The following is a 25387-nucleotide window of genomic DNA, read 5'->3' as shown; positions in this document are numbered from 1 at the left end:
AGCGGGGATCCGGAGGGAAACGGAAACGAGAAAGGGATGCAATGCAAAAAAAAAAAAAAAAAAAAAAAAAAATATAAAAAGAATAAGAATAAGAATAAGAACGGGAAACAAAAAAAAAAAGGTCGAGTATGGTGAGAGTGGCAATGACATCACGTTGAAATTGCCAAATCACTCATGCACGGGTTTGAGCGTGGCTGGGGTCAAGTCCACGTTGGGGATTTCAGCGTCATCAACGCTGGTCCGCGCCGAAGAGAGCAATCTCCGCACCTCTTCTGCAGTGGCATCTTCTTTGCCAGCTGTGAAAGAACCCCGCAGGCCATTTCTGCCCACATTCAAGCGCCCCGCGGGTTCTTTCTCGGCATCCTTGCGCCCCTCGCTCTCTTCCATCCAGAAACTCTGGATGGCTCCGATGATGCACACCAGGCCGCAAGCCCACCACGCGATAACCGAGTATCCACTCTCGAGGCCTTTCGAGTGAAGCAGACCCGTCACGGTTGGGCCGAAGGCGCGGCTCAGACTAGCCGTCGAGGCGGCGGCGCCGTTGATGGAGCCCAGGACTTTGGAAGAAGGGGCAGCGTTGGCGAGCAGGATGGCGGTGGCGGGGAAGGCGATGACATGGAAAGTAATCTTGCAGATTAGAGCGACGTACACGGCGGTCGTCTGGAGCGCCTCGGGCAGGAGAATGAGATAGGGAACCAGCAAGTAGAGGGGTGGCCAGACAAGGAGAACGAAGCGAAAGGTGCGCAGGGTGCCAAAGTGTCGAACGACGAAGGGGAACAGCCAGAGCTGCGCGATCATGGAGTAGACGCCCTGCACCGCCAGCATAAAACCGATCGTCTTGGTGGCCATTCCTAAACCTCCCGTGAACTTGAAGGGAAGTACGACTTCCTCGTCGGATTTCGGGGTGCTCAGGAAGACGGGCATTAGCTGGTCGAAGGAAACGCTATGGCTGTAGGTGATGTCAGTGTTCAAATCCCTCAATTACGCAAGAAGGGGGAAGGAGATGAAACGTACTATGCGAGAATTCCGTAGGCGACGATGTTGAAAATGACCTGCTTCGTAAAGGCCTTTGGCGTCTCCCTCTTCTGCCCTTCAATGTCGTCATCATCGGACAAAGAATCCGACTCTTTCACTGGACCCAAACGAGGCGAAGATTCGGTGCTTCTGTATTCCGGCGGAGGGAGATCGAAGTAATCCGTTCCGGTTGAATCTGTCTTGACGTCCGTGTCCTCGGAAAGCTGGACACGCGATCCTGAGCATTTACCGACCAGCCAATGGCCCAATTCCAACCCGGGGTCACGGCGACATTTCTTCTCGGGATGGGTCTCCTCCAGAAACAACAAACCAACGACGACTCCGAAGACGAGGATGACAACGCAGACCACGTTGGGCAGCAGAAATGGGAAGCTATCGAAGATGGTGCCGCGCTGGAATAACCAGGGATAATTGTCGCAGGGCTGTGCCAGCGCACCACCCATGGCGGGTCCGATGATCGATCCTAAGCACCAGACAAATGGCATAATCGAATAAGCCCGGGGCTGGTGTTCTTTGACGGTCACAATCTCCGCCACGGTGGTCTGGAGAACGCCGATGTTTCCATTCAGCAGACCCCCTAGGGCTCGGGCAACCATCGCGGTTGGCAGGTTGGGAGCGAATCCGAATACAATCATACTGATGGCGGTTCCAATCAGACCCATGACCAAGACCGGTTTCCTGCCAATCTTGTCGCTCATTCGACCCCAAAACATGCCCGCTGAGAACTCCGCAAAGGTAAATGCAGATGTAATCATCCCCGCATAGAGGGCAATCTTCTGGTCGTTATCGGTCACGTGGAACGATTCGACCATTTGATAGACGTAGGGGAAGATGGACATGAACGCAATTGGCTCGCAGATGCGGCATAATGCTTGTCAAACTGTCAGTCTCCATGCTAATTCAACGGTATGCAACGCAGAAGAGCGGTCAAAAATGGGACATAGGAAAAGGGCAAGAAAGGGGTCCGTGGAATTTCGACAAGCGGGCAAAGAGCAGGGGGGAGGACGGAAGGGCAAAAAGGTCAAGAAAAAAAAGAAAAAAACATGACAAACAAATCTTCTCCGCGCACACACTATGCAGTCCAAAGAAATTTTATGACCTTGCACGCAAAGAATTTTCAAAACATACCCAGTACAAAAAGTTGACGGATAGGAAAAGCGGACCAATCACCACCGCCATCGTTATGCCGGCGGCCTTGAATACAGGCCGGTCGTTTGAACATATTGTCGATGTGAACAATCTCTCGAAGTCGACGGATCCAAAGGTCTTCTGAATTTGTTCCTTCGTCTTCCTCAAATAACAAAAAAAAAAAAAGGCACCTCTTCCGTACCCGAAGAAGATGGCAAATTGAGGGCGTGCGTCAAAAGGAATGTGTCGGTTCAGTTGCGAATTCTCCGTTAATCCTGTAGCAGGGAGGGAATGTAATGATAAGATCGTTATATTGAAGGAGGGACGTTATTGTTTTTTTCTTTTTTTCTTTTCAAAGGGGCTGCCGCATTTTATCCCCCTGTTGACGGTTGACCTCAGATCTTTTCTTTGAAATAAAGAGAAAAAAAAAAGATGATCCAGTCGTACTTTGCCCCCTTCTTTGGTTCGCTTTAGGTTTCTGTTCCCGAAAACGGCGACTGCAAGGGAATCGGGATCAACAAATCTTAAACCCGGGTAATGAGAGGTTGAGCAACACCAAGGGAAAGCCGGCGCAAGAGAAAGACAAGGAGTCAATGGAAGATCGGAAGACAATTGAGACAGTCCAGAAAAGGAGTAAGAGTTGAGGTTGGAATGGACCGAAGTAAACCGGAACAGGATCGTTATAGTTTAAGGGTAGTAGTGGTGGTGATGGCAAAGACGGAAGGAGGGACCGGAAGAAAAGCAAGAAGGTTTGCAGTTAAAACAGAATGGATCGAAGAGTTTGGGGAATTTGAAAAGTTAGAAAAGGGAAGGAGGAAAGACCTAAAAGGAGATCCGGACGGGAAGGGGAATTAAAGGATGTATTTGAAGTGGATAGTAGACTGGATATGTGATCAGGCCAAAGACTAAAAGCATCAACGGTTCAACATCTGGGACGACAATAATGGAGCCCATTTCGGTTACAGCTGTACAAAGATGGTGCAGGATGCAGACAGCAAACAGTCGTCGAGGAGTAACAGGATCCACATCCGGTGATGATGATGATGATTTTAAAATATTCATTTATTATTTATTATTTTGGGTTTCGATTTATTCCATTTTGATTTTCGATTTATTTTAATTATTTTTTTTTCAATCGTGTTTTAATTTCTCAGCAGACAGATTCGTACGGAGCGCCTAGTAGTTAGACCGGCATACGCAAAGTGAACGACACTGGTATGGATCGGGGCTATCCGACTGGGCCGTCCAGGCCACTTCCACTCTCCTACTACTCAGTAGGTACGCCGGAAGGGAGGAGCGACACAGGGAAAAAAAAGATTTATCAAAAAAAATAATAAATCAAAAAAAAAAAAAAAAAAAAAATAGAGCGAACCTGAAAGGGGGTGGAGCCAATAGCAGAGCAGAAGGAACAGTCACCAAACCACTCCATACATCATTTTCTAGGTAGGTTACCTAGGTAGGCACATACATCCATCCATCCATCCAAGGCAGGCCAATACCGTTCTTACATACCTGCTGTATGGAAGGGAGAAAATGAAAAACAGTCCGATTACCCATCCGCATAAGAGCGGTATGTCTTTGGATTTCTTACAGGACCAACAAAAAAAAAAAAGATTGAAATTGAAAAATGAAAAGGAAAAAAAATAAAATCAAATAAAATAAGTCAAAGTCAAAAATCCGAAATCCCACTTAATTATCCCCAACTAACAGTAATAACGATCACTAATATTGCTAACTGCTAATGACAATTATTTTCCACCGGCCTTAATGGGAAGATCATATTTCAAGTCATAAATGTATCAATCGACAGACTACTTGTCAGACCACTTTTCCCTCGGCCCCCTTTCATGTACCCATAAGAGGCGCACCGCGGGAGGGGGGGAAACAAAATCAAATAATGAGATAATTAACATGTTAGCTGAGAAATAAAAAGGCGGGAAAGAGAAAAAAAAATGCGAGAGAGAGAGAGAGAGAGAAAGAAAGAGAGAGAAAGGAGCCCCAGTTACAGAGCCGCCGCCGCAGATTGACCGGTAGACCCATAAGACCTTGAGCCCCGGGCTCCGGGGAACAGAGAAAGTTGTGTATCTAGAAGCGCGCTAAATAGGCCCATAAGGCAAGGATGATCGGCTTTCCAGAAGTCTGGTTTAGTGCGACCTTAGTGAGATGATAGATCTAACAGTCCACCCCCCCCAAGCCCACTTTCTCTCTGTCGCTTCCCGCCCCCAACAATCAGGAAAGGGGAGGAAGGATGGAAACTACTGTCGATGTTATCCGGCCGGATTATGGATCCCTCAGCTGGTATGTTCCAGCGGCTACGGAGTACGGAGTACACATACATATGTACTGTACGGTGTACTCCTTCTTTACAGATGCTCCGGATAGTCTATCGCCCAAGGATGCTGGTCCACAACTGGAGAATTCTAGAAATCTTAGCGGGTTCCCACTGGTTTTTTTTTGTGGTGGGTTAATTGATAGTTCAATAGGACAGGTAAAAAGGAGATCGATTTCCGGAATGACAAAGATGTATCCATTCGGTGGACAAGAGCAGATGAGGGGAACAAACAAATGGAAGACAATGGCTGGTTACGACCGAACCATCACTTTATGACAGGTATCTACGCAGCGAAATCCCAGCAATGATCTAACTATAATGGGGTGATTATTCAGGTCGGAAGAGACAATTAAAAATCATAAGGTACCGTAACAAGACCGAAAAAAATAAAATAAAATTATTGGTTTGGGGATAATACATTTCAGGAGACGCGGGCACTCAGTGAAAGACGGGGGGAAGAGAGGGCGGGATTAAGTTGGTGACAATATGCGGTGTATTCCTTATGCGCGTACATACAGCCACTGATGGGCAGGAGACGTGATATTCGTTGATCCGGGTCAAGCGAAGGAAGTAGTTACTCATAGAGAGTAAGACTACCCGGCGCCAAAACAGAGGGGGAAAAAAAAAAAAAAGAAAGCAAGAGGGGGTTTGGGTAGAAGTGGGCAAGTAATTAGCAGGTTAGCAACAGGATAGCCAGAGGAGAGTCATCGGCTCATCACCATCGAGCAGAAGTGGGTCATTGATACCAGATTAATAGAGGTGAGCAGTCGACCAGCAGGAAAGTCAGCAACCCTTACTCCCGTACGGTGAGAGACGACACTATTCTTTTGTGGGCCGAAAACGGGTTGATCGGAGAGAAAAAATTGATTGACGTCTAGCGGGATCACCCTGTCAGAAAGGGAGAAACATTGGTACGGAATACCAGTGGTAACATACCAAGGTCCCTTTCCGAGTTTTGAATGGTGAATTTGGGAATTGAATTGAATTGAATTGATGTGATTTGATTTGGTTTGATTTGAAGGTTGAGGTAGGACGGAGGGTAAAGTAAGGGAGGTGGGCGGGTAGGTACAGTACCTGTCCGGACAATAAGCCTAATACTTTATCTAGTTAACCCGTTCCTGGCCGTGGGTGGAAAGAAAAACCTGAGACAACAGAGCCAGGATAGGATGCACTCGGGTTGACTTGATGAGGATTGACATTATTCTGACTACACCGTGTAGTAGTAAATAGGCAGGAGGAGAGGAGAGAGGTGTTTACGGAGTTAGGTGCCCAGCCCCGTACGGTAACGCCGGTCACTCTGGAAGAAAGGATGGAAGTGAGGAGGAGGCAGCAGCGGCGCAGCAAATGATAATAGCGTCGCGGAATCGCCTGTCCCTGGTGCTGCCACCCAAACTCTAATTTCTCTTTCTTCGGGTTGAATTAACCGTCGCGGAAACAGAAGTCCGTCAATTTCTGGATCCTGGAGGGCCAATCTAGAAAGTCGACTAATTCGAGCAATTAATGCTAAATAATTTTGAAAGATACGATGGGAAAAGATCGAACGACGGCGGTCTTTTCTTCTCCTTTGCCCCCTTCCATTGTTTCGACAATTCAAAACATTAGCTAGTTAACTATGCCGCCCCCTCGACCGTTGAGGCGAAGCAGTAGTAGTACTGTAATCTGGCTGAAGCACGCCCGGAATTCCTGACGTCATTCCAACTCCCCGACTGCCATTCCGGGTAGAGTCCCCGGATCGAGACGGCAATGACCACGGAGAAACAATCATAGAGGTAAGTAGACTGGTACCCGATGGTCGTACGGGAGTTAACTTAGATGCCTTGTCGACCTTCTTACCCTAGGCTGGCTACGGCTATTGGCAAAGTTTCTTCCATTTGTTCTACGAAGGAAGCGTTTGTTCCGTACCAAGGATGACCATTGGTCGGGTCTTCGTTCCTACATGCCCCAAAGCCGACTCACGGCAAAAAGTCAAACCAAACACTCTCTAGTGAGCAGGTAAGGTAGCTAAACAAAGCGAACGAAGTCAGCGTCACGAACGTTCCGCCCCGATTTATGGCGGCGCTAAAGGCGGGCGGAGGAGGGAAGGCCCAAGAGGTTGGGATTCGTTCGCTCCGCCAATGCCTGTCGTTTGCCCGCATCCAGGCAGTAAACTAACCCAACTAAAAGTTAACCAAATAACTTCCTAAGGTAAGGTAAGTAACCTACGTGTAAGGCATGTATTGGGATACTGAAAGTACGCCGATTACTGACACGGTTACTTACTACATAGGGTAAACAGTGGTAACGCCGCGGTGGATCTCATAGTGCCTGGCCTAGTGCAGCTCAGATCTGAGGACCACGCGAGAGGGGGAAAGGAATGGAATGGAAGAAATGCAAGTGATCTTTTGACCATCAGGATTGGAATCGGCCGGAGGGGTGTGATAGGACATCGACAACGCCAGCAGGATGCCGGTTGAATCCTCCATACGCCGTCCGGGTTCAAACAAAGAAAGGGGGGCCCGACTAGGGAGAGAGGGGGGGAAGAGATGGGAAGATTCCCGACGTCATCGTACTTTGACGTCGATGACCGGCAGCTGAACCGGCCGGCGCTAAGAGATCGTTTGGAACGAGGAAAAGAAACGCGGGCTGCTGGATGTACTTCGACATCCACACCGCATGCCAACCTACCTGTTTCCATGTTGATTAAGGGGCCCTATACACGGTGATACACATCCTCGCACCCATGGTTCCCACGCGGAAGGATGCAACCTAAATGCCACTTCGACCTTTGGGGTTATCCCACCTCGCCGAAAAGCAAACATCGTCCCGTCCTGATACAATACGTACCAGATGGACGCTATGTCGCTGCAGGGAACGAGGTCGTGACGGCGTGAGACCAATACCGTTGCTTCCTTGGGGATCCCGACAGGTAGCCGCTGCAAATGACGCGCTGTTTAATTGTTCTATCTATGCATGAAATACAGACGGACACGATGTAATTGCTTATTTTCGCAGCATTTGACAGGCGGAAATGTAGGGTTTCCTGGGGTCCCGAGAGCATTGGCGGGTGACCCGAAAATGTCCCGGGCAATACCTGCCCTAGATATGGAGCGGAGTGCCCTTATGTGCATACATACGGTGTACATGATCTAGCGGTGTCGACGTGACGCTCTCCAGGTGATAGTGCGGGATGTCCTCCCCCGCTCTCTGTTCTTGCGTGAGCTCTCTCTAGCTCGGGGGGTTGTTATCGTGTCCATCGCGGCATCCATTCGGAGGTTTCGGAGGAAGCTAGAAGATCGGTGAAATGTCATCGCGACGTGCCTAACCATGTATGCACTACCGCATGGCCGATCATGTGAGCATGATCTTTCTACCTAAATCCTGACAATGCTCATGGTCGTATTGAATACTCCGTCTATCATGCGGATACGGAAACGAAGAGTTGGAAGGGTTCATGGGTCGGTCGGGAGACACAAATAAATCAATTCGGAATAATGAGATTAAAAAAACACAGGGAAAAAACAAGAACAGAAATGTAAATCCAAAACAATCCCAGATAGGCTAAAAATGATACGTTGGAAACATTCGGTGTGTTGTTATTGTTAACCGGTTAGCGACGAAAAACCGGATATCCAGTGGTAACCATCCGGCCTAAAGCCCTACGGTTGACACACCCGCCGTTGCCCTGGCGGGTAAGCAGCTCCTGAAGCTAAGGTGGGGTGCTGAGGGGGAGGTCGGAGGGAATGCTGAGTAGAACCTCAGGGCGACCGTAAGCGGTGAAGGGGAAAAGGAGGGGCTTGCAGAGAGGATGGACAGTAGACATGACTCCTGTTGGCTTGCATGGCCAGTGTGTGTTTATTTCGCAACGACCCATGGCCATAGGCTGAGCAAGGGCTGTATAACCCGTTAGTTTGGGCAGAAATCAAATTGGCGGGCACGACCGGCTGCAGTTGGCCTGCGATCCTGCTGGCGCTCGGAAATGAGCCCTTGTCCACCTTGCAGCGAGGGAACCTACCTAAACATACGGTGAGCAGTGAGCACGACACCCGTACCCGATCAATAATCATTGATGATTATGGTACACAGCCACAACAGCTAGCGGCAGTCTTCGCGAAGTGTTCTTTGCCCTCTTGATGGTTGGGCCAAGATCGCCTTTCGCATGCAAGGCAGCTTGATTGCTACTTTTGATTTTCTTTGCTTTTTCTTTTCCTACCTGACGGCCGTCGCTCAAGGCGGGGTATCCAAATGCCCCGCGGTACATGGCTGGCGTATGTCGTGTCTTGCTGCCTTCCAGGTACCTATATTCTCGGGAAATATTGCGCACACGAGGCACATCAGACCATCTGCTCGATTATCCTGTTTCCCTCCGAACGATGCACCGTAGCTGTCACCAACCGGTGTTTTCCATCCACTTCTCCGCGATATGCAACCGATAACTCTCCCTACGCTTGACGGGAAGTTTCTCCCACATGCTCGATTGCCACTCTCCCATTCGTGCCAAATACCGTAATCGGTGCAATGCCTGATATCTGCGTAATCTCGGGGTTCGATAAAGCAGACTCTGTACAGTGTACAGAGTACAGAGTAGATGTGACGTCGCCATCTAACCCTGTGTGCCTATCCGCTCATACGTGTTGCTTCCCCACTGATTCAAGGGTAGTACGGAGTAACGGGGCACCAAATAAATCAGATCCATCTGAGGTTCTTTCTCTCCCTCTTTCCAATCCCTTCACCGTCTTTTCATTTTCTCTCTCTCTTCTCATTCAACCTCACCAGATTTCATTTACCTTGACCAAAGTACAGAGTAGTGGCCGGGTAACTACAGAATCTTAGTCTTACCTAATGCTGACCTCCCCACCGCCCCCCAATCAGACCCAGTTCAGCTCAAATGGATTCATCAGCTTTCAGGTCGCAAGCCACCGGATCCTTGTTGGCTGGAGATTATTATGTACTTTGTGGATCATTCGAGAGATGCAGCATCCGCGCCAGATTGTCGGGTCCGCAATCAATGGTTAAACATGACGTTGTCCTCATACTTTGTGCAGTTACATTCTGTCTTTCCCCCCAACCTTCCAACCTTCCATATTCTCCCTCCTCGTGAAACAAAGGTCGCTAAGCAAATCCACAATAACTAAATCCTTTCGTTTACCGCCTCGACCCGCCACCATCAGACAACCTGATGTCTTGGAGGGTGGCGGGGGGTTGCGCGTGTATGTTTCATGATTATTACCACCCACCGGACGGGATCTTGCCTCCGTGTTAATACTTCATAATACCTGATAAGGTAAAGCAGAATTCATGTACCGAAGGATTCTAGAAAACTACAGAACGGAAAGTACGGGATCGAAGGCGAGAAAAAAAATAGAGCAAAGAAAAAAAAAGGGATAATCCACCGACGCATGGGTCAAGGAGTCGGGCGATCAACAAATAAGATCCTCCGATCCACTCAACAGCAAAGGATCGGTGATACACCATAATAATAATAAAAACATGGCCTATATTACTGTAAACGGACTAACTCCCCAACCAAATAGTGAACTAGGCGAAGGGGAGGGTGTGAGAAAGACAGCAGGCAGGCAGGCAAAATGCGAGTGCGGTTGTGGCGGATCAGAAATAAGAGAGATGCAAATGTTGGAATAACCCTGGAAGGGCCATCAGCTGGGATCCCCCTCGTACGGCGTGGGTAAGTGGTTCTGTGGTTCTGTCATCATCACTGTTGTACAGACTACAGTACTGTGTACATATCAGGCAGGTAGACTAGGTAGATTGCCCTGCACCGTGTCATCTATAGTTACAGGGATCTTATAGGTTAGTGGGAGTTGATCCTTGTCCTGACTTTTCCTACTAATTAGGATGCATTCTACATACTCCCTAGGACATTGCTTAGCTCTCATACATCGAGTTTTGCTTTCTTTTTGCGGAGTAGGAAAAGGAAGAAAGGCTCATGTTTAGGCCCAGTGGAGATCTACGGAATACCAATCCAATATTCCATACGGAGTACGGAGTACAGGGATCTCTAAACTACTTCTTCTCCACGGTGTAGTTAGTCTACTCGGTACACAGAGCACCAGGAAATTTTATATAAAAATTATTAATATTTCAATTGTGACACACACACCAAACCGTCGCGTGATCGCTGAACAAAAACGAGCCAAAGAATCAGATTCCAGCAGGGACTCCAGGGAGTCAGCTAGTTAGGTCAAATAGGTACGAACTCCACGGCATCCAGGTTGTACTATGGGATGCTGGGTCCGGATGCACTTCCCCGGACCAATAAAACAGGCCATTGCGTAAATCAGTTGGTTTTTAATTTCAAGTCTGCAATGTGAAACACCAGAAAAAAATAAAATAAATAAAAATGGAAGGAAAGCAGGATTTTCCATTAGTTTTGACCCGGAGGCGGATTTCTGGGGGTGGTGATTCGCTATGTACTTTAATTAAAATTTTCGACTACTGTACACCGTAGGAAGGGGAAGCTCGCTAGGAGACAGACTAAAGTACGATTTACGGTACCTTTTGTGGCGCGGCGGTGACGGGCAAGTCTTCCATTCCACTAACTAACTATTTGCTTTTGCGATTGGTAACGAGGAGGGGTCCCGTGTCTTTACTCTTTCTCCACAGCTTCAAAGGGGGCAGGGAATAGGAGAAAATGTTTAATCGTTAATGTACGGTGAGAGTGAGACTGAGCATGTTAGGCTACGGGTGTCGGCTCGGGATCAGGTGCTGTGGAGATCGAACCTGCGACTCCGTAGATAAGTTACGGGTGGAAGCCTGGAAGGATATCCGTCCCGTCCTGTCTTATCCAGAAAAAAAGAATGAGATAAAAGATTGAGATAAAATTACCTTACAAAGAAACGTAAGACAGAAAGTTACCTGTAAAGATGCAAAGATTAATTTGAATCAAAATGACCCGAAATAGAACTGAACCCGGAGTAAGGTTTGCATGTATGTATGTATGGATCTTTCATGGATAAGGCTTGGCATGCTCTTTCTTTGTCGCTACTATACAGTGTACAGTACGTTCTAGTTTCTAGGTGGCAAAAGAGAACCTCCAGGAACAACTTACGGAGTAGTCGCCTCTACGGCGTACCTTTAGTGCCCCAATTCTGGTACTAAACGGCTTCCCCGGCGGAATGCAATCCGGTGCCGCGGTGACGGATAACAATTGACTCTTGGATGGGTCCAGTGTCTTGTCTTTCTCACGTCTGAAAGTCTGTTTTATTATTGTCCACATTTGTTTACCAAATGGTTGAGAGTTGGCGAACTTAATTTATTGCTATATACGGATACTCTCCGTTTTTCATAGTTCAATTGGTACTGTAAAAGAAAGATATCCAAGAAAATGATAATAATAATTCATCTGGCTAGCGCCAAGAGATTACCACACCGATTCACCCCTTTTTTAGGGCCGACGACAGAAACCTCGTACCTGCTTCGATCATGTGAGCTGCAGGCGAAACAGGAACGGTGAGGCCATGGCCCGCTGTACGGTGACCTCAGCCGGACTCAGCTCTCCCTAACCGCCTCTCTCCTTTCCAGCGGTGCCAGGAACACCTTCCCATTCGCCCATCTAACCTGATGGTTAAGACTCGAGTGAGCCACCGGGCTCCACTGCGGAGCCTTTCAGGTCCAATGTATCTGCGTGACGCAACTTTTGATCGCGAACACGTCCAAGCGTGGAATGTTACAGCGTACGTACCGAGTCTCTCTGCCGGAATCGACAGGGGGAAGAAATTGACAGGTGATGTGATGAATACGATCACGCCGTGAATAACTCGATTATCAACCATCTCGGTCCTTGGAAGGGCTGTGTGATCGATGTTAGTCTTGTTTTTATTCTTATTTCTTTTTTACTTGACTGCAGATGCAAGCTCTGTGTGACAGCGAGCTACTGCATTGTTGCTCACACGGTCTAGAGACTCAGATCGATGCGATGCGATACGAGCTAAGAAGCGATCGAGATACAGTACTCCGTACAATGAGGGAAACCCCACCCCATGGCTGAGAAAATCCCATCTGCAGTATGGAGTAATAGCATGGATGATAATAGAGGAGCCTAAGGAGGGCTTTTTCATCATTCCCTTCGCCACTCGATATACTCCGTACAGTACTTTTGTACATACACCGAGAATTCTAGGCCCCCGTTGAACCTGCCATCCTGCAAGCAAAAGAAAAACGAGAAAAAAAAAATGGAAAAAAGGACAACAGAGACACACGCCAGGCTGCATCACCAAAGGGCCCAGCCTCAACGAAGGACTAATTTTAGGCCCTTCCAGGTGCTCGCTGTCCCCAATGGAGTCACTTTCCAGTGGAGACTGGGAGAAGTTCTCTTTGTCAACGCACCTTAAGCACACCATATCGATTCCAACTGGTTGGAATTATGTATGCCATGCATGAGCGTATGTACGTACATATCCACGTACATGCTTGATACATATATACGAAATGGTTCGTACCTTATCCCAGTATGCGTCAGGAGGGCTGTTAGACACATACAATAGACCCACCAAACACGCAGCGATGGGCGCATACCGATCGATCATTTGGCCGGCAATGGCCTCATTCATGTCACACAAGTCTTGCCTCTACCGTGGCACCACCTGACCCCTATGCGCCGTGCAAGGGCTTTTGGTCGGTATAACGGACAGCTCCCCCTTGTACTCCGTATAACGTACCATTTACCTATCAAGGAATCGCCAGGGAGCAGGGGCTTTTCTTTATTCTTGTTCTTTTTTTTCCTTTCTCTCTTTTCAACAAAGAAAAACCGAAATAGAAAAAAAAAAAAAAAAACAGTTGGTGCCTGTCACTGCCCAGCCTGTCAAATGTCGGGTGCTTAATTTGTACGTCAGCGCTTCTCTATCAATCGTTTGTGGGAGGGTAGAATTTTCCATTTTTTTATTTGTGCTGACTGTCTTTCAGTCTCGAGGCTTGTGCAACAATGAGTCCTACATTCTTTGTCTACAATCCACATGCGCATGCGTATCGACCGCCTCATCCCAGCCTCGGGCTGCCACCGTTTTCTAGCGGTGACAACAACTCGCCAAGCATCTTGGATTGAACTGGACTGATACCGTGAAGCTGTTGGTCCTTACCGTGATACCGCATCGGTGGCTGATCCTGGAAGTCTTTTCCCCTTGAGAAGTCAACGGGTTATAGGTTTCTGTTTCAGCTGAAGGAACGGCACGGCGCTGGCCCAACTCAGATCTAGGCCCTCGTTCAAAGCCCGGCGCCTCGAGGTTGGCTACGAGGTTGGCTGATTCCCTATGACAACCACTCTGCATGGAAATGGATTTCTGCATCGGTATCCGCTTCGGTATCCAAGATGAGGCTGTCGATAAATTAGCGTAAGCTCGGATCAAATGGAGCGCCAGTCGATCCTCCGCGGAAACTGACCTGGGCCGGTCTGGGTCTCAGGGCCGGCCAAAAGTACGATGCTAGCAATCTAGGGGGTGGAAGAACGTCGGCATTCGGTGAGGAATTATTGGGAAGGAGTAGTTCCTAGGCAGCATCAGCCGACGAGATATGGTACTTTCGTATCTTGGTCGCGTCGGCTCCGAACTAGTGCACGCCTTCGCCAATCCAACACTTTTCATTTCTAAGTTTATGGCTTACGGAGTAGAATCGTACAGACCACAAAGAAAGGGGTCGGGCTATCATCTCCGGTCGTGATGATTGGTTTGCTCGTTTGTCCTTGGCGGAGAATCAACTGTATCCATCTCGACTCGTTCCGTAGGTGATCCATCGCCGATGGGGAAACCTCACCCTGGTCTTGCACTAATTCTTTTCTTTTTTTCTTCTTTTTTCAGCACTAATGAAACCAGGATTTAGATTGCAGCCAAAGCACGAACTTGGTTGTGTCAAGTGTCAATCTATTGAGTGGCAAACTGTTTTCTTTTTTTTTTTTTTTTTCCCTTTTGCTTTTCTTTTTCCTTTCTTCCACCTGTTTAATTTATTTTTGGCCCCCATCGGTAGTGGATTGTGACATATGACAGGTCCAAAATGAACTGCACCGGTTACTAGGGTTGACCCGACAATAGTCTTACGATGATCTTATTTTCGCTCCGTGGCTTCATGTTTGCTACCTCGCACCAACCAGCTTGCAAAATCGCGAAAAGAAAAATAAAAACATAGGCATTGTGTGCGGGTATGGCGCATGCTTCCGTTTATGTAGCTCCGGGCTGCTTTGCAATCCTTAGTCGGTCGAGAGATGAACAACTTCTTTTCCACATTATTCGAGCCGACGTGCAGATTCTATCAGATCATTTTGAAATGCTTGGATTCCGTCGTTCGCGGCCTATTCGGTGTCGGATGCCAGATTACCTTCCAAGGGAAGTTTGCTAATAAGCACTTGTCAGACAGTCTCTGGCGAGGGACTCCGTACGGCTTATCATGTTCCTGGAGAGCGCTTTCGGCGGATTGCCGGGCTGTCCGGGAAGGCTGAACGTTAGCAAAAACAAGAGAGAAAGGAATTGAAAGAAAAAAGAGAAGGAAGAAAAGGAGAAGTTAGAAAATTGACCAACAGAGATATCCTGGTGACCGCCTAAATTCTCAGAAAATCAGTCAGGGCCTGACTTGCCTCACTTACGACTCCGTATCTCGTTCTTTCATCAACTCCGATCACCGCTTTTCCGGGTACGACATGCATTACGTTCGTCAGCATCGGTCTCATCCGGATACCGGTGGTCTTCAACGGAGCTCCTATGCTGCCACGACACCTTGCAGCTTCTCCAGGATTGGACAGTATCCACGCGTTATGCCAGAGCCTTGGTTTTCGGTCCGTATAAGGTCAGATGGGATCTGCCGGTCTACGGTACTGGAAAGCACATTGTCTCGGGATTGGTCGGGCTTTTTGGCCGGATTGACATCTTGCATGCGGTCTCTCTCGGGCATGCTAGGTTGCATATAGCGATTCAGTTTCCCAGAGCAACAACGTCTTCAACCTCCTTGATTCCTTTCGTGACAGGAGCTGTGCGCAATCAGAATATGGGCGTGTGGATCGTCTGTTGTGCATGGTATGTTCCAAACCTGATCACTGGCTACACCGCGAAAAGCAATATGTTCTATACATAGGATCTACACCTTCTGGATCCCAAAGATCCTGGTCATTGAGCCCCATATGGAGAATTCCTTCCAAGGAACAAGCGACTTCGACGTCTGGGAAACCGGATTTGTATCCGTACGATGCCGTGGCGCTCTGTCCGCAAGGGAGGGCCTATTCCAGATTCATCGGGATTACGACTATCAACAAGGTCGAAGCGACGCCAAGGGGTCTAGACACGGTTGACATCATGACTGTCCGGCTCGATCATGACTCGTGAATCAACACCATCCGGTAGAATGGATGAGTCAAAACTTAGGAGAGCCGGGCTGTCAAGTGTCAGATCCCCGGAGACGGGACCAATGGGAAGCTCCCAACTTGCTTCCAGGCCCTTCATTGGTTATGATGGAGGCACAAGAAGCTTCCTTGGAATGAAGAAACTCAAGTTCAGCCGATCTTCTGCGGGGCGTCTGGCGGCGACATAGGTAGGAACAGAAAAATGTCTGCACTTACGCACACACCGACCTGTAGTAACGGATGGATGTACCCTAGCCAAGGTAGGATTCAAATTGTGTTATCGAAGAGCCGAGTAGCTGTTTCTAGAGGTAGCACATATCATCGCGTTTAACACGGTAGAGGAAATAGATTTGTCTGGTGTGGTTTCAGTGTTGTATTTCCAACTGATGCTCTTGGGGCCAAATCAGTCACTGTGATCAAAATATATAATCCTATTTAGATTGTTGTAACATTTCTGCTTCCATTTCTTCTCCATTATATAGAGGCAATTCAAAATATACAATCAGGTATCTGCAGATCTAACAGCGTTTTTGAAATAGCAATTGAACTAGTGCTGTAGCTAGTGTATTCTATCACAAGTTATTCGCATCTAGTCGATCTTGAGGTATGTATACAACAACGGTTACCAAACAATATTGCTGCGTCCTGGCGTTCTCGTCATCAGATACAATGCAGATATGGTATGGTGTTTCTATAAATTCTCTCTCTTTTTTATTTCTATTCTTCTCTTGCACATATGCAATGTAGTTAGAATTTAAAATCCAGCCCACCATGGTACCACGGCCAGTTGCCATATTCCCAAGGCATCAATCATACCAGGTGCTGATAAGGTCACGTGCACAGTCGATTTGCGACGATAACGGTGCAACATCTGCTCTCGATTGTCGGCCATTGCATCACTTACCCACCAGCCCTTCTTTGAACGAATTCCTAGGAAGATGGTGGTAAGCTCATTTTTGAAATAATCTCCCCAACCCCGATACATAGGATCTTTCATCCCAGGATGAGAGATTCCTAGCCTAGTCTGACAGAAATGACGACCCAACGATCAGGCCTTTGGCTCTCATTTTCGCTCCTACAACGTACTTCTGTCCTTCGCTCGATCGGCAATAGGCCGAACAGGGTACTCCAAACATGTCGCTTGTACAGCTCACAGACGGACACCACGGAACCAGGGGTCTATCGTCCCAATGCCAACCATGACCCCGAACTGTCGCACCTCAACCCCTCGGCCGACGACTATTCCCGATTCATCTTCCAGGATAAATGTCGCTCGATTATACACGCGGGATCCGGTGGCAACGGGTGCGTTTCGTTTCTTCGCGAAAAATACATCGAGGAGGGCCCACCGAATGGCGGCGACGGCGGCAGCGGCGGAAGTGTCTATATCCAGGCTGTCGAGGGTATGACCAGTCTGCATAAGCTGGCTCGACGGGGTATCATCAAGGCCAGTCGTGGCAGAAATGGACAGGGCAAGAGCAAAGGGGGAAAGCGGGGCCAGGATGTCCTGATACAGGTCCCTGTCGGGACTGTCGTGCGTGAGGTGGACCGGTACGACCCTGTGGCCGAGGAGGAAATCCGGCTGAAACAACGCAAGAAGGGCATGGACAGGGCGGATGAGCTCGACGAGATTGGGCTGCCCTCTGTACGGCATGACCGTTGGGTGCTCTACCCTGGTGCCAACCCGTCCGATTTTCTCACGACCGTGTTTCCCAAGAATCCGCCGCGACGACAGCACATTGCCTCATTGGAACCGAAAGCCCCCATCCACCTCGATCTCTCCCACCATATGGACAAGCCCATTTTGCTGGCTGCAGGCGGAGCCGGGGGGTTGGGCAATCCGCATTGGATTTCGCGTTCTATCACCCGGCCGAATTTTGCGTCGAGGGGCGAGGGTGGGAAGCGTCTTGAACTAGAATTCGAATTGAAACTGCTTGCGGACGTTGGATTGGTTGGCAAACCCAACGCTGGGAAAAGTACGCTGCTTCGCTCCTTGACCAATAGTCGCACGCGGATCGGAAATTGGGAATTCACTACCCTGTCGCCGAATATCGGCACGGTGGTGATCGACGATCACAAGGGACGACCACTGGTTGAAACCAAGGGCAAGGCCCCGCGGACCAATTTCACAATCGCAGACATTCCGGGTCTGATTGAAGGCGCCCATCTGGATCGCGGCCTGGGTCTGGGTTTCCTGCGTCACATTGAGCGGGCCGGCATCCTGGCCTTTGTGGTCGATCTCAGCGCCGGGGACCCCGTGGAGGGACTGCAGAATCTCTGGCGCGAGCTGGGAGAATACGAGCGAGTGCGCGACATGGAACCGGCCTCCCAAGAAGACGAGGAGGATCCCTTGGCCTGGGTCCCGCCAACTCGTGGCCTCCCCGAGCTCCATCTTGAGGAGCATCAGCCGCTCAACAGCACGAGCAATCTCCCCGAGCTTTCCCTGCCTCCTATTCACACGAAGCCGTGGTTCGTCGTGGCCACCAAAGCCGATCTCCCCAAGACGCAGGAGCAGTTCAAAAAGCTGCGCGCGTACCTCGGCTCTGTCGAGAAAGGCGAAGTCGAGCACCCAGGCGGTCACACAAACGGATGGAAGGAGAAGGTGTGCGCCGTTCCAGTCAGTGCCATGAGAGGCGAGGGCGTAAGCCAACTTCCTAAACTCGTCATGGAATTTCTGGATTGATTTGCAATGGCCGGTCCTTGGCGCCTGAAAAGGGGCCTGTTTTTGACCAAGGATTGCAAGGGGCTGTAATCGGCACTCGAAGTCTCTTGACGTCTTGTATAGCACCATGCTTTGTATTTATAAATAACCTGTCAGCAAGCCTTGTGCGGATTGAGGGAGCATTTGGCAAGCAGTGTATAATATTATGAATTGTTTGTTTATTCGAAGAGTGATTACATCAAGGTACTATAGCATTCTAGTAACAACGGGCTGAGGATATACCTAACATATTGCTGATCTATGCACTGAGATGCATCACTTTGAAGCGAATGTGATATGAATGTGAATATTAGAAGACAAGTTGCCCTCTTCTGTCATAAATAATGCAGACTTATGAAAATCAACATGTTGAACATAACAATACTTAGTAATGTTGACGTTGTGACGGAATTGTAGTTGTGAATCACATGAATCCCGCATGACGTCGTGAAGAGAAAAAATAGAAAAATAGTCAACAGAAACACCATGAATCACCCAACGTGAAGAACCGTGTCTCAACGTGATTTTTTTCGCTTATTACTACGTGATAGCATTTACGCCTTCGAGTATCCCTATTAGAGAGCTTATGCTCCATGCCCGCTTACCTATAAAATCATGGTTCTCCTCCCAGGGGTCATCGCCGTTGCGCTCTCCACTACCGCCGAACCGGCCTCTGACGACCCCATTCTGCAATGCCTCAACCACGAGATTGAAGCTCATCGGAACCTCGTGCTCAACTCGCCTGATAAGGCCCTTGAGATTGCTGACGCGAAATTACGCGTTTTCCCCTTCAAGGATGTCGAGATCTGTTGGCGACGGCTCTACACGGACGCGAGCATCGTCAAGGCTTGTCTTCAGATCTGCAGCAACTGTGGCTTGTTGAGCGAGAGGAACTCGAACTCTGATGGCGAGAAAGACCAGATTGTATGGCTGTCTCATCTGATCGAGGACCTTAATCGTATACAAGACGCCGGGGAAGGGATCAAGGTGGACTCGACCGCACCATGGCTCTCGCCGACGATACACATCCTCGATAAAGCCCTAATCATGACGGGCGCTCCTTTGCGTGAAACACTCATAGAATCTCTCCTCGATGCTCTACAGAGTGCGATCTTGTCTTCGAACACCGAAAATGCGGCCTCGGTGGACGACCCCGAAACCGTCGACGAAGCTGTACGCCCCGCTGCGAAGCGCCGAAAGACCTCCCCTCCTCTTTTCCCTCCAGACTCGATCCCTGCACCCCAGATAGAGCATCCTGTCACGCGTGTCTCTGCGCCATCCTTCAGCGCTATCGAACATCATATTCATTCGGTCCGAACGCCCCTGGTGATAACCGACGCGGTGGAACACTGGCCAGCGATTTCGACGCGTCCTTGGGCCTCGCGGGACTACTGGTTCGGACGCACCCTGGGCGGTCGACGGCTCGTGCCTGTGGAAATCGGCAGATCGTACACCGACGAGGGTTGGGGTCAGCGGATCATGGAGTTTGGCGAGTTTGTTGACCGATACATCTGGCGAGGGGACGACGCCAACGGGGGCGATGGCGATGACGACGGGCCCCAAACCGGCTATATGGCACAGCATGACCTGCTCTCCCAGATTCCTACCCTGCGTAAGGATATCTGCATCCCCGACTATTGTTACATCGATCCACCCAGCCCAGAACCCGGCACGCCGGTCTACCTGAAGAAGCGCCGCGAGCAGGAGAAACGGACCAAGGACATCGACTCCGAAGCCATGTCCACCACTTCAGACCATGAACGTCACGAAAACGACAGTGCATCACACCACTCCTCAGACATGGGCCTCCCTAGCGAACCGATCATCAATACTTGGATCGGTCCGTCGTGGACTATATCCCCTCTTCATCATGATCCGTACCACAACATCCTCGTGCAGGTCGCGGGAACCAAATACATCCGTCTCTACTCCCCACACACTCCAGCCTCGCAGATCCATCCCAAGGGAATGGAATCCGTCAACGAGACCTCGTCGCCAGAGGTCAGAAACGACCACTCGAACCCGACTCACCACGGAGAAAAGGGCCCCGATCAGCAACCGCAGCTGATTGACATGTCCAATACCTCCCAGGTCGATCTTGCGGCGATTGAGCTCTCTCCTGCCGAATCCGAGCAGTGGGACGCCATGTGGCCGGGTTTCCTACAGGCGGAATACGTCGAGACCGTGCTGAGGGAGGGCGAAAGTCTTTATATCCCCGTGGGGTGGTGGCATTACGTTCGGGGCTTGAAGGCTGGTGTCAGCGTGAGTTTTTGGTGGGGGTAGGTGGTCTTAAGCCTCCCTTTTCTATTTTATCTTTTTCTGATTGCTGTCTTGATCTCTGTCGAGACTTCAGCAAGAGCTGCTCTATTCTTTGTTACTTCCACTTTTTCTTATGAGATGATGATTAATACAATACCCCTGGATTAGTAGATTGAGACTTTTTTTTTCTTTTTCTTTTACCTTGATACTAGTTTAAGGTAGGCACTAGTTCCTCGAAGCGTACGGGTTAATGTTTAGACAATAAGTACAAAGAGTCATCAGGCATACATCAAATGCAACAAAAGGTCAAGCCTTCCTCACCAACACCAACGGCTTCCCAGCCTCGATTGAATCCCCCGGCTGCACCAGGACCTTCTCGACCGAAGCACCCACAACCTCCGGCTCCGCCCTCACCGCGATCTCCAGCTTCATCGCCTCCAGCACCACCACGAGATGATTCTCCCCAAGCTTCTCCCCCTGCTTCACCTCCACCTTCCACACATTCGCATTCAACGGCGCATCCACAGCCATCACATCCGGATCCTTGAGCAAACTCTCCACCTCGTCCACCGGCACACCCTTCTCCGCTTTCTCCCTCGCCCACCGCTCCAATAGCTCGTTCTCTAGTTGATCCATCTCCGTCTGCGCCTGGCGCTGTCTCGCGCGGATCGCGGTAACCTCATCCCTCGTCTCGTCTAGCAGCTTATTATGCTCCGCCATATCAAACACCACCTCCTCCCACTCATACTCATACCGCCCGCTATTAAACCGCGCAAGAAACCGCTCATACTCATCCTCCTCGACGCGATAGAACGTGATCTGATCGAACTCCTCAAACAGCCACGGCCTACTCGCCGTATACCCGCGCTTCGAGCCCAGGATGTCCACCCCCGGAATCGTCATCCCCGTCATTTGATACCCGCCGGGTGAATCGACATTATACAGCGCCATGCAGCTGCCGCCCCACGAGACCGAGCCTGCGGGCGTGTATACCCGACTCGGGTTCATTTTGGGACAGTTCATCCGCTGCCGGGGGTCGACGGGTAAGGCGAGCGGGAGGGCAGTGAAGAATCCGACGGAGACGACCATGAGGTGCGCGGTGAGGTAGATGTTTTCGAACTCGGACTTCGTGAAGGCGTTGTTCTTTGCGACGAAGGACATGTTGTCGGGGAGGTAGGAGGCGTAGGGACGTTGGGTTTCTATGTAGCGGGTTAGGGCGTCTTTTTGGCGCTGGCTTTCGAAGGTTAAGGGCAGTTTGAAGAGGCGGCTGGGCATTTTGGCGCGGCGGAGGTCGCCGAGTTGCGTTTCTAGGCTGGTGAGGTAGGTGAGGAGGGTGGCTTGGGGGATTTTGGTGCCGTCGTAGTAGAGCATTAGGGCTGTTTGGGGGGGTGGTTAGTTTGGGATTGGAGGGATGGTAGCTTTGGGTGGGAGGGAGACGTCTTACAGTTGCCACATCCAACCATTGAGATTAGTCCGGTAGAGAATGTTATGTCTCCCTTGGCTTCGGTGAGCATCTTCTTGAGAGACGTCACTCTGCAGCGGTGGTTCAGGTCGAAAGAGCCATGGCCGTAGTCAATCAACATATAGTCATCTCCTGCCTGTAGGAGACTTGTCAGTCCTGTGTGATTTGGTTTGACTCTGTAGGTGGGACGTACCTGTCGATATGATACCAGTGGCTGGCTTCCCTTCTCTTGGATCTGGTGAACCAGACCAGACCCGCGAGTCTCGGTGGTCAATACTGGAGGGAGGCGATCAGTCACTGGCTTGATGCCGCTTAGGTTGCCATTACGACAACCCTCCTCGATTTGAGAGATAAACTTTTCCCTTTCCTTGCGAGCTGCGACGGCATCTGCCAGCGAAACCGCTCTATATTTCAAGGTATCACCGGCTTTGACCTGACCGAGCTTCCAAAGGTCGGCTTTCACAATCGTATGGCTAGTGATGAAGCCACCGAAATCCGGGCCATCTTGAGGGAAGATGACGGGGTCGTCGCCCGTCCAGTTAAGAGACCCTATCGCATAGCCATATTCAATCAAATTGGACGGATGAGCACCACCTTCGCCTCCATCAGAACGGGCCCATTTGGGTTTGGGTCCAATCAGGCGAATTCCACCGCGGGCCGCATTGTGAGATATTTTCCAGTCCGTTTCATAGAGCATATCGATGCTTTCCGGGGCGAGATAGCCCTCGTCGTAAGGCCCCGGCATGGCCATGATTTCCCAGCTATCGGGGTACATGGGAATAAGGGCCTCCGGTATCGAAAGCTCACCCTGGACTTCTGGAACCTGACTAGTAATGGACAGAAGATCACCCGGCGCAAGCTGCCGACCCTGGTAGCCTCCCACGCCAACCATTGGCGACGTGGACTTCGATCCAAACCACTCGGCAACGTTCAGGAATCCCCCGTATATGGCGAGGTAGGCTCTGCAGCCATTTCCGGTGGTCTTTCCGATTTTCAAGCGCTGTCCCGCAGCTACCTGAATTCTTGACCACATGCGGATAGGCTTGTCGTCGAGTTTGGCTTCAACTGACGCACCGCAGATAGAAACTATCGATGGCCCTAGGAACCGCAACTCCGGTCCACTCAGTGTGATTTCCAGCGCCTCGACGCCGGCCGAGTTGCCTACAAGGGCGTTTGCAATGCGGAATGCGAAAGGGTCCATTGGCCCGGAATGGCAGAAGCCTCGTCCTAAGGTCGGACGACCAGGCCAATCTTCGATCAGAGTGTAGGCACCGCCGGAGATAACATCGATAGCTGACAGATTATACTCGAACGATTCCAAGAACTTGGTCAGCGTGTTTCCAGCAACGAATTTCTCGGCAGCAAGTATCTCGGCCAGAAACTCTAGGTTTGTGGGAGGGCCGCAGATGCGTGATTCAAGTAGTATTTGCCTCATGCCCTCGATGGCCTGTTGCCGGTCGGGTGCATGGAACATGACTTTTGCAAGCAGTGGATCTGGTCATGCTGTTAGTGTGGCTCTTCGATATGGTTTGATGGTTTCATGGCAAACGCACCATAGTTGGCCGATATCTTCACCCCTCTGTAGACCCACGTATCTATTCTAGAACCGGGAAGCTCTTTCCATTCAACGCTCTGCAAGGTTCCAGGGCACGGGACAAAATCTCTGACTGGGTTCTCGGCATAGACTCTGGCTTCGATGGCTGCGCCTGACGGGGTATCAACGGGAATTCCGGCAAGGAAGGTTGCCTCTACGCCTCTGTTGCCCGAAAGCTGAGCATCTGCCTGTTTCAACATGAGCTCCACGAGGTCAACTCCATAGCAAAGTTCTGTAATTCCATGCTCGACCTGCAGACGAGTGTTCATTTCGAGAAAGAAGAACGAGCCTGTTTCGTCATCCACGAGATACTCCACAGTACCGGCCGAGCCATATTTGATTGACTCCGCTAGGCTGACCGCAGCATCACACAGCTTTTGCCTAAGGCCCGGGTTTCTCGTCACGAAGGGACTCGGACATTCTTCAATGACTTTCTGGTGACGTCTCTGAATTGAACATTCGCGCTCACCAATGGCAATGGCCTTGCCGTTGCCGTTACCGAAGACCTGGACTTCGATGTGATGGCTCGAGGGGTAATAACGCTCAATGAACATCCCGGCATTCTTGAATAGGGCCTCCCCTCGAGACCTGACGGTAGCAAAGGATTCGCGAACTTCTTTCTCGGTGTTACACGTCAGCAAACCCATTCCACCTCCGCCAGCCGTAGCCTTCAGCATGACCTGGGATGCAGTTAGCCTTGTCGATGCACATATACCGCGATCGCACACTCTACCGGAAATCCCAGATTCTTCGAAATCGCTACCGCTTCATCCTCACTCGTCACCAGACCCTGTGAGCCGGGTACAATGGGGACGCCGGCTTTTGTGGCAAGATCTCGTGCAGTGTGCTTCAGACCGAAAGCCTCGATGCTCTCCGGCGAAGGGCCAGCGAAAACCATGCCAGCGGCATCCACAGCTCTAGCAAAGTCTGCATTTTCCGACAGGAATCCGTAGCCTGGAATAATCGCGTCTACATGGTTTTGCTTGGCGATCTCAATGATTTGGTCACTGGCTAGGGTCAGCTATGACATCAGATCCGGATCGATGAAACCTACCCGTCAATGTACGCCTTTGAGGGTGACCCGGAGAGGAGAAATGCCTCGTCGGCCAGGTGAACATGAGTAGAAGCTGCGTCTGGCTCGGTATAGACAGCAATGGTCCGAATATCCAACTTCCTGATGCTGGCGGTTAGCGGTTGTCGAACCCGGTCGCTGCCGGAGAGGAAGATCAAGATAGAACCAAAGGCTCCCTTACTTGGCTGTTTTCAAGATTCTCACCGCGATTTCACCACGGTTGGCGATCAATAATGTCCTCAAGGCACCCATCGTGAACGATTGACGCAACGAGGGGCAGTGCCATGTGCCTCAACAGATCGGACGGTCAAGCCCGTTAAATAGAGGATAGATGCCATTGCCTCGTCTGGCATGATACAAACTCTCGGTGGTAGGATCCAATGACGGAGCGTTCCCTTCACAGCAGCAGTACGAATCAGGCGTGGACGATAAGTCGGTTCGGCAGCTTCAGGTTGGAGTTGCACGCGGGGGGATCTGCAGTTGGAGACTTTGG

The 25387-nt window shown here is 50.1% G+C and overlaps 5 protein-coding genes across 5 annotated transcripts; 3 read left to right on the top strand and 2 right to left on the bottom strand.

Moving 5' to 3' along the window:
- Positions 1-168: 168 nt before the first annotated feature.
- Positions 169-1874, bottom strand: LDX57_011832 (MFS transporter; the record flags this gene model as incomplete). Its single annotated transcript, XM_046093573.1, has 2 exons — positions 169-949; positions 1015-1874. 2 exons carry the CDS (start codon positions 1872-1874, stop codon positions 169-171), a joined length of 1641 nt encoding a protein of 546 aa, XP_045949551.1.
- A 13580-nt stretch (positions 1875-15454) lies between these two features.
- Positions 15455-15755, top strand: LDX57_011831 (uncharacterized protein; the record flags this gene model as incomplete). Its single annotated transcript, XM_046093572.1, has 2 exons — positions 15455-15483; positions 15542-15755. The coding sequence occupies 2 exons, from the start codon at positions 15455-15457 to the stop codon at positions 15753-15755; spliced, it is 243 nt and encodes an 80-aa protein (XP_045949550.1).
- Positions 15756-16839: 1084 nt separating this feature from the next.
- On the top strand, positions 16840-18489 carry MTG2 (GTP-binding protein Obg; the record flags this gene model as incomplete). Its single annotated transcript, XM_046093571.1, has 1 exon — positions 16840-18489. The coding sequence occupies one exon, from the start codon at positions 16840-16842 to the stop codon at positions 18487-18489; it is 1650 nt and encodes a 549-aa protein (XP_045949549.1).
- Positions 18490-19122: 633 nt separating this feature from the next.
- Positions 19123-20790, top strand: LDX57_011829 (putative JmjC domain protein; the record flags this gene model as incomplete). Its single annotated transcript, XM_046093570.1, has 1 exon — positions 19123-20790. One exon carries the CDS (start codon positions 19123-19125, stop codon positions 20788-20790), a length of 1668 nt encoding a protein of 555 aa, XP_045949548.1.
- Positions 20791-21072: 282 nt separating this feature from the next.
- Positions 21073-25146, bottom strand: LDX57_011828 (bifunctional urea carboxylase/allophanate hydrolase; the record flags this gene model as incomplete). The annotated part of the gene is made up of 7 exons (XM_046093569.1): positions 21073-22142; positions 22211-22364; positions 22422-23722; positions 23782-24502; positions 24556-24829; positions 24877-24996; positions 25076-25146. The coding sequence occupies 7 exons, from the start codon at positions 25144-25146 to the stop codon at positions 21073-21075; spliced, it is 3711 nt and encodes a 1236-aa protein (XP_045949547.1).
- Between the last annotated feature and the right edge of the window lie 241 nt (positions 25147-25387).

The sequence above is a fragment of the Aspergillus melleus genome (genome assembly GCF_016097325.1).
Source record: "Aspergillus melleus strain CBS 546.65 chromosome Unknown contig7, whole genome shotgun sequence".
Classification (NCBI taxonomy): Eukaryota; Fungi; Ascomycota; class Eurotiomycetes; order Eurotiales; family Aspergillaceae; genus Aspergillus; species Aspergillus melleus.
This window is presented reverse-complemented; position numbering and strand designations above follow the sequence as displayed.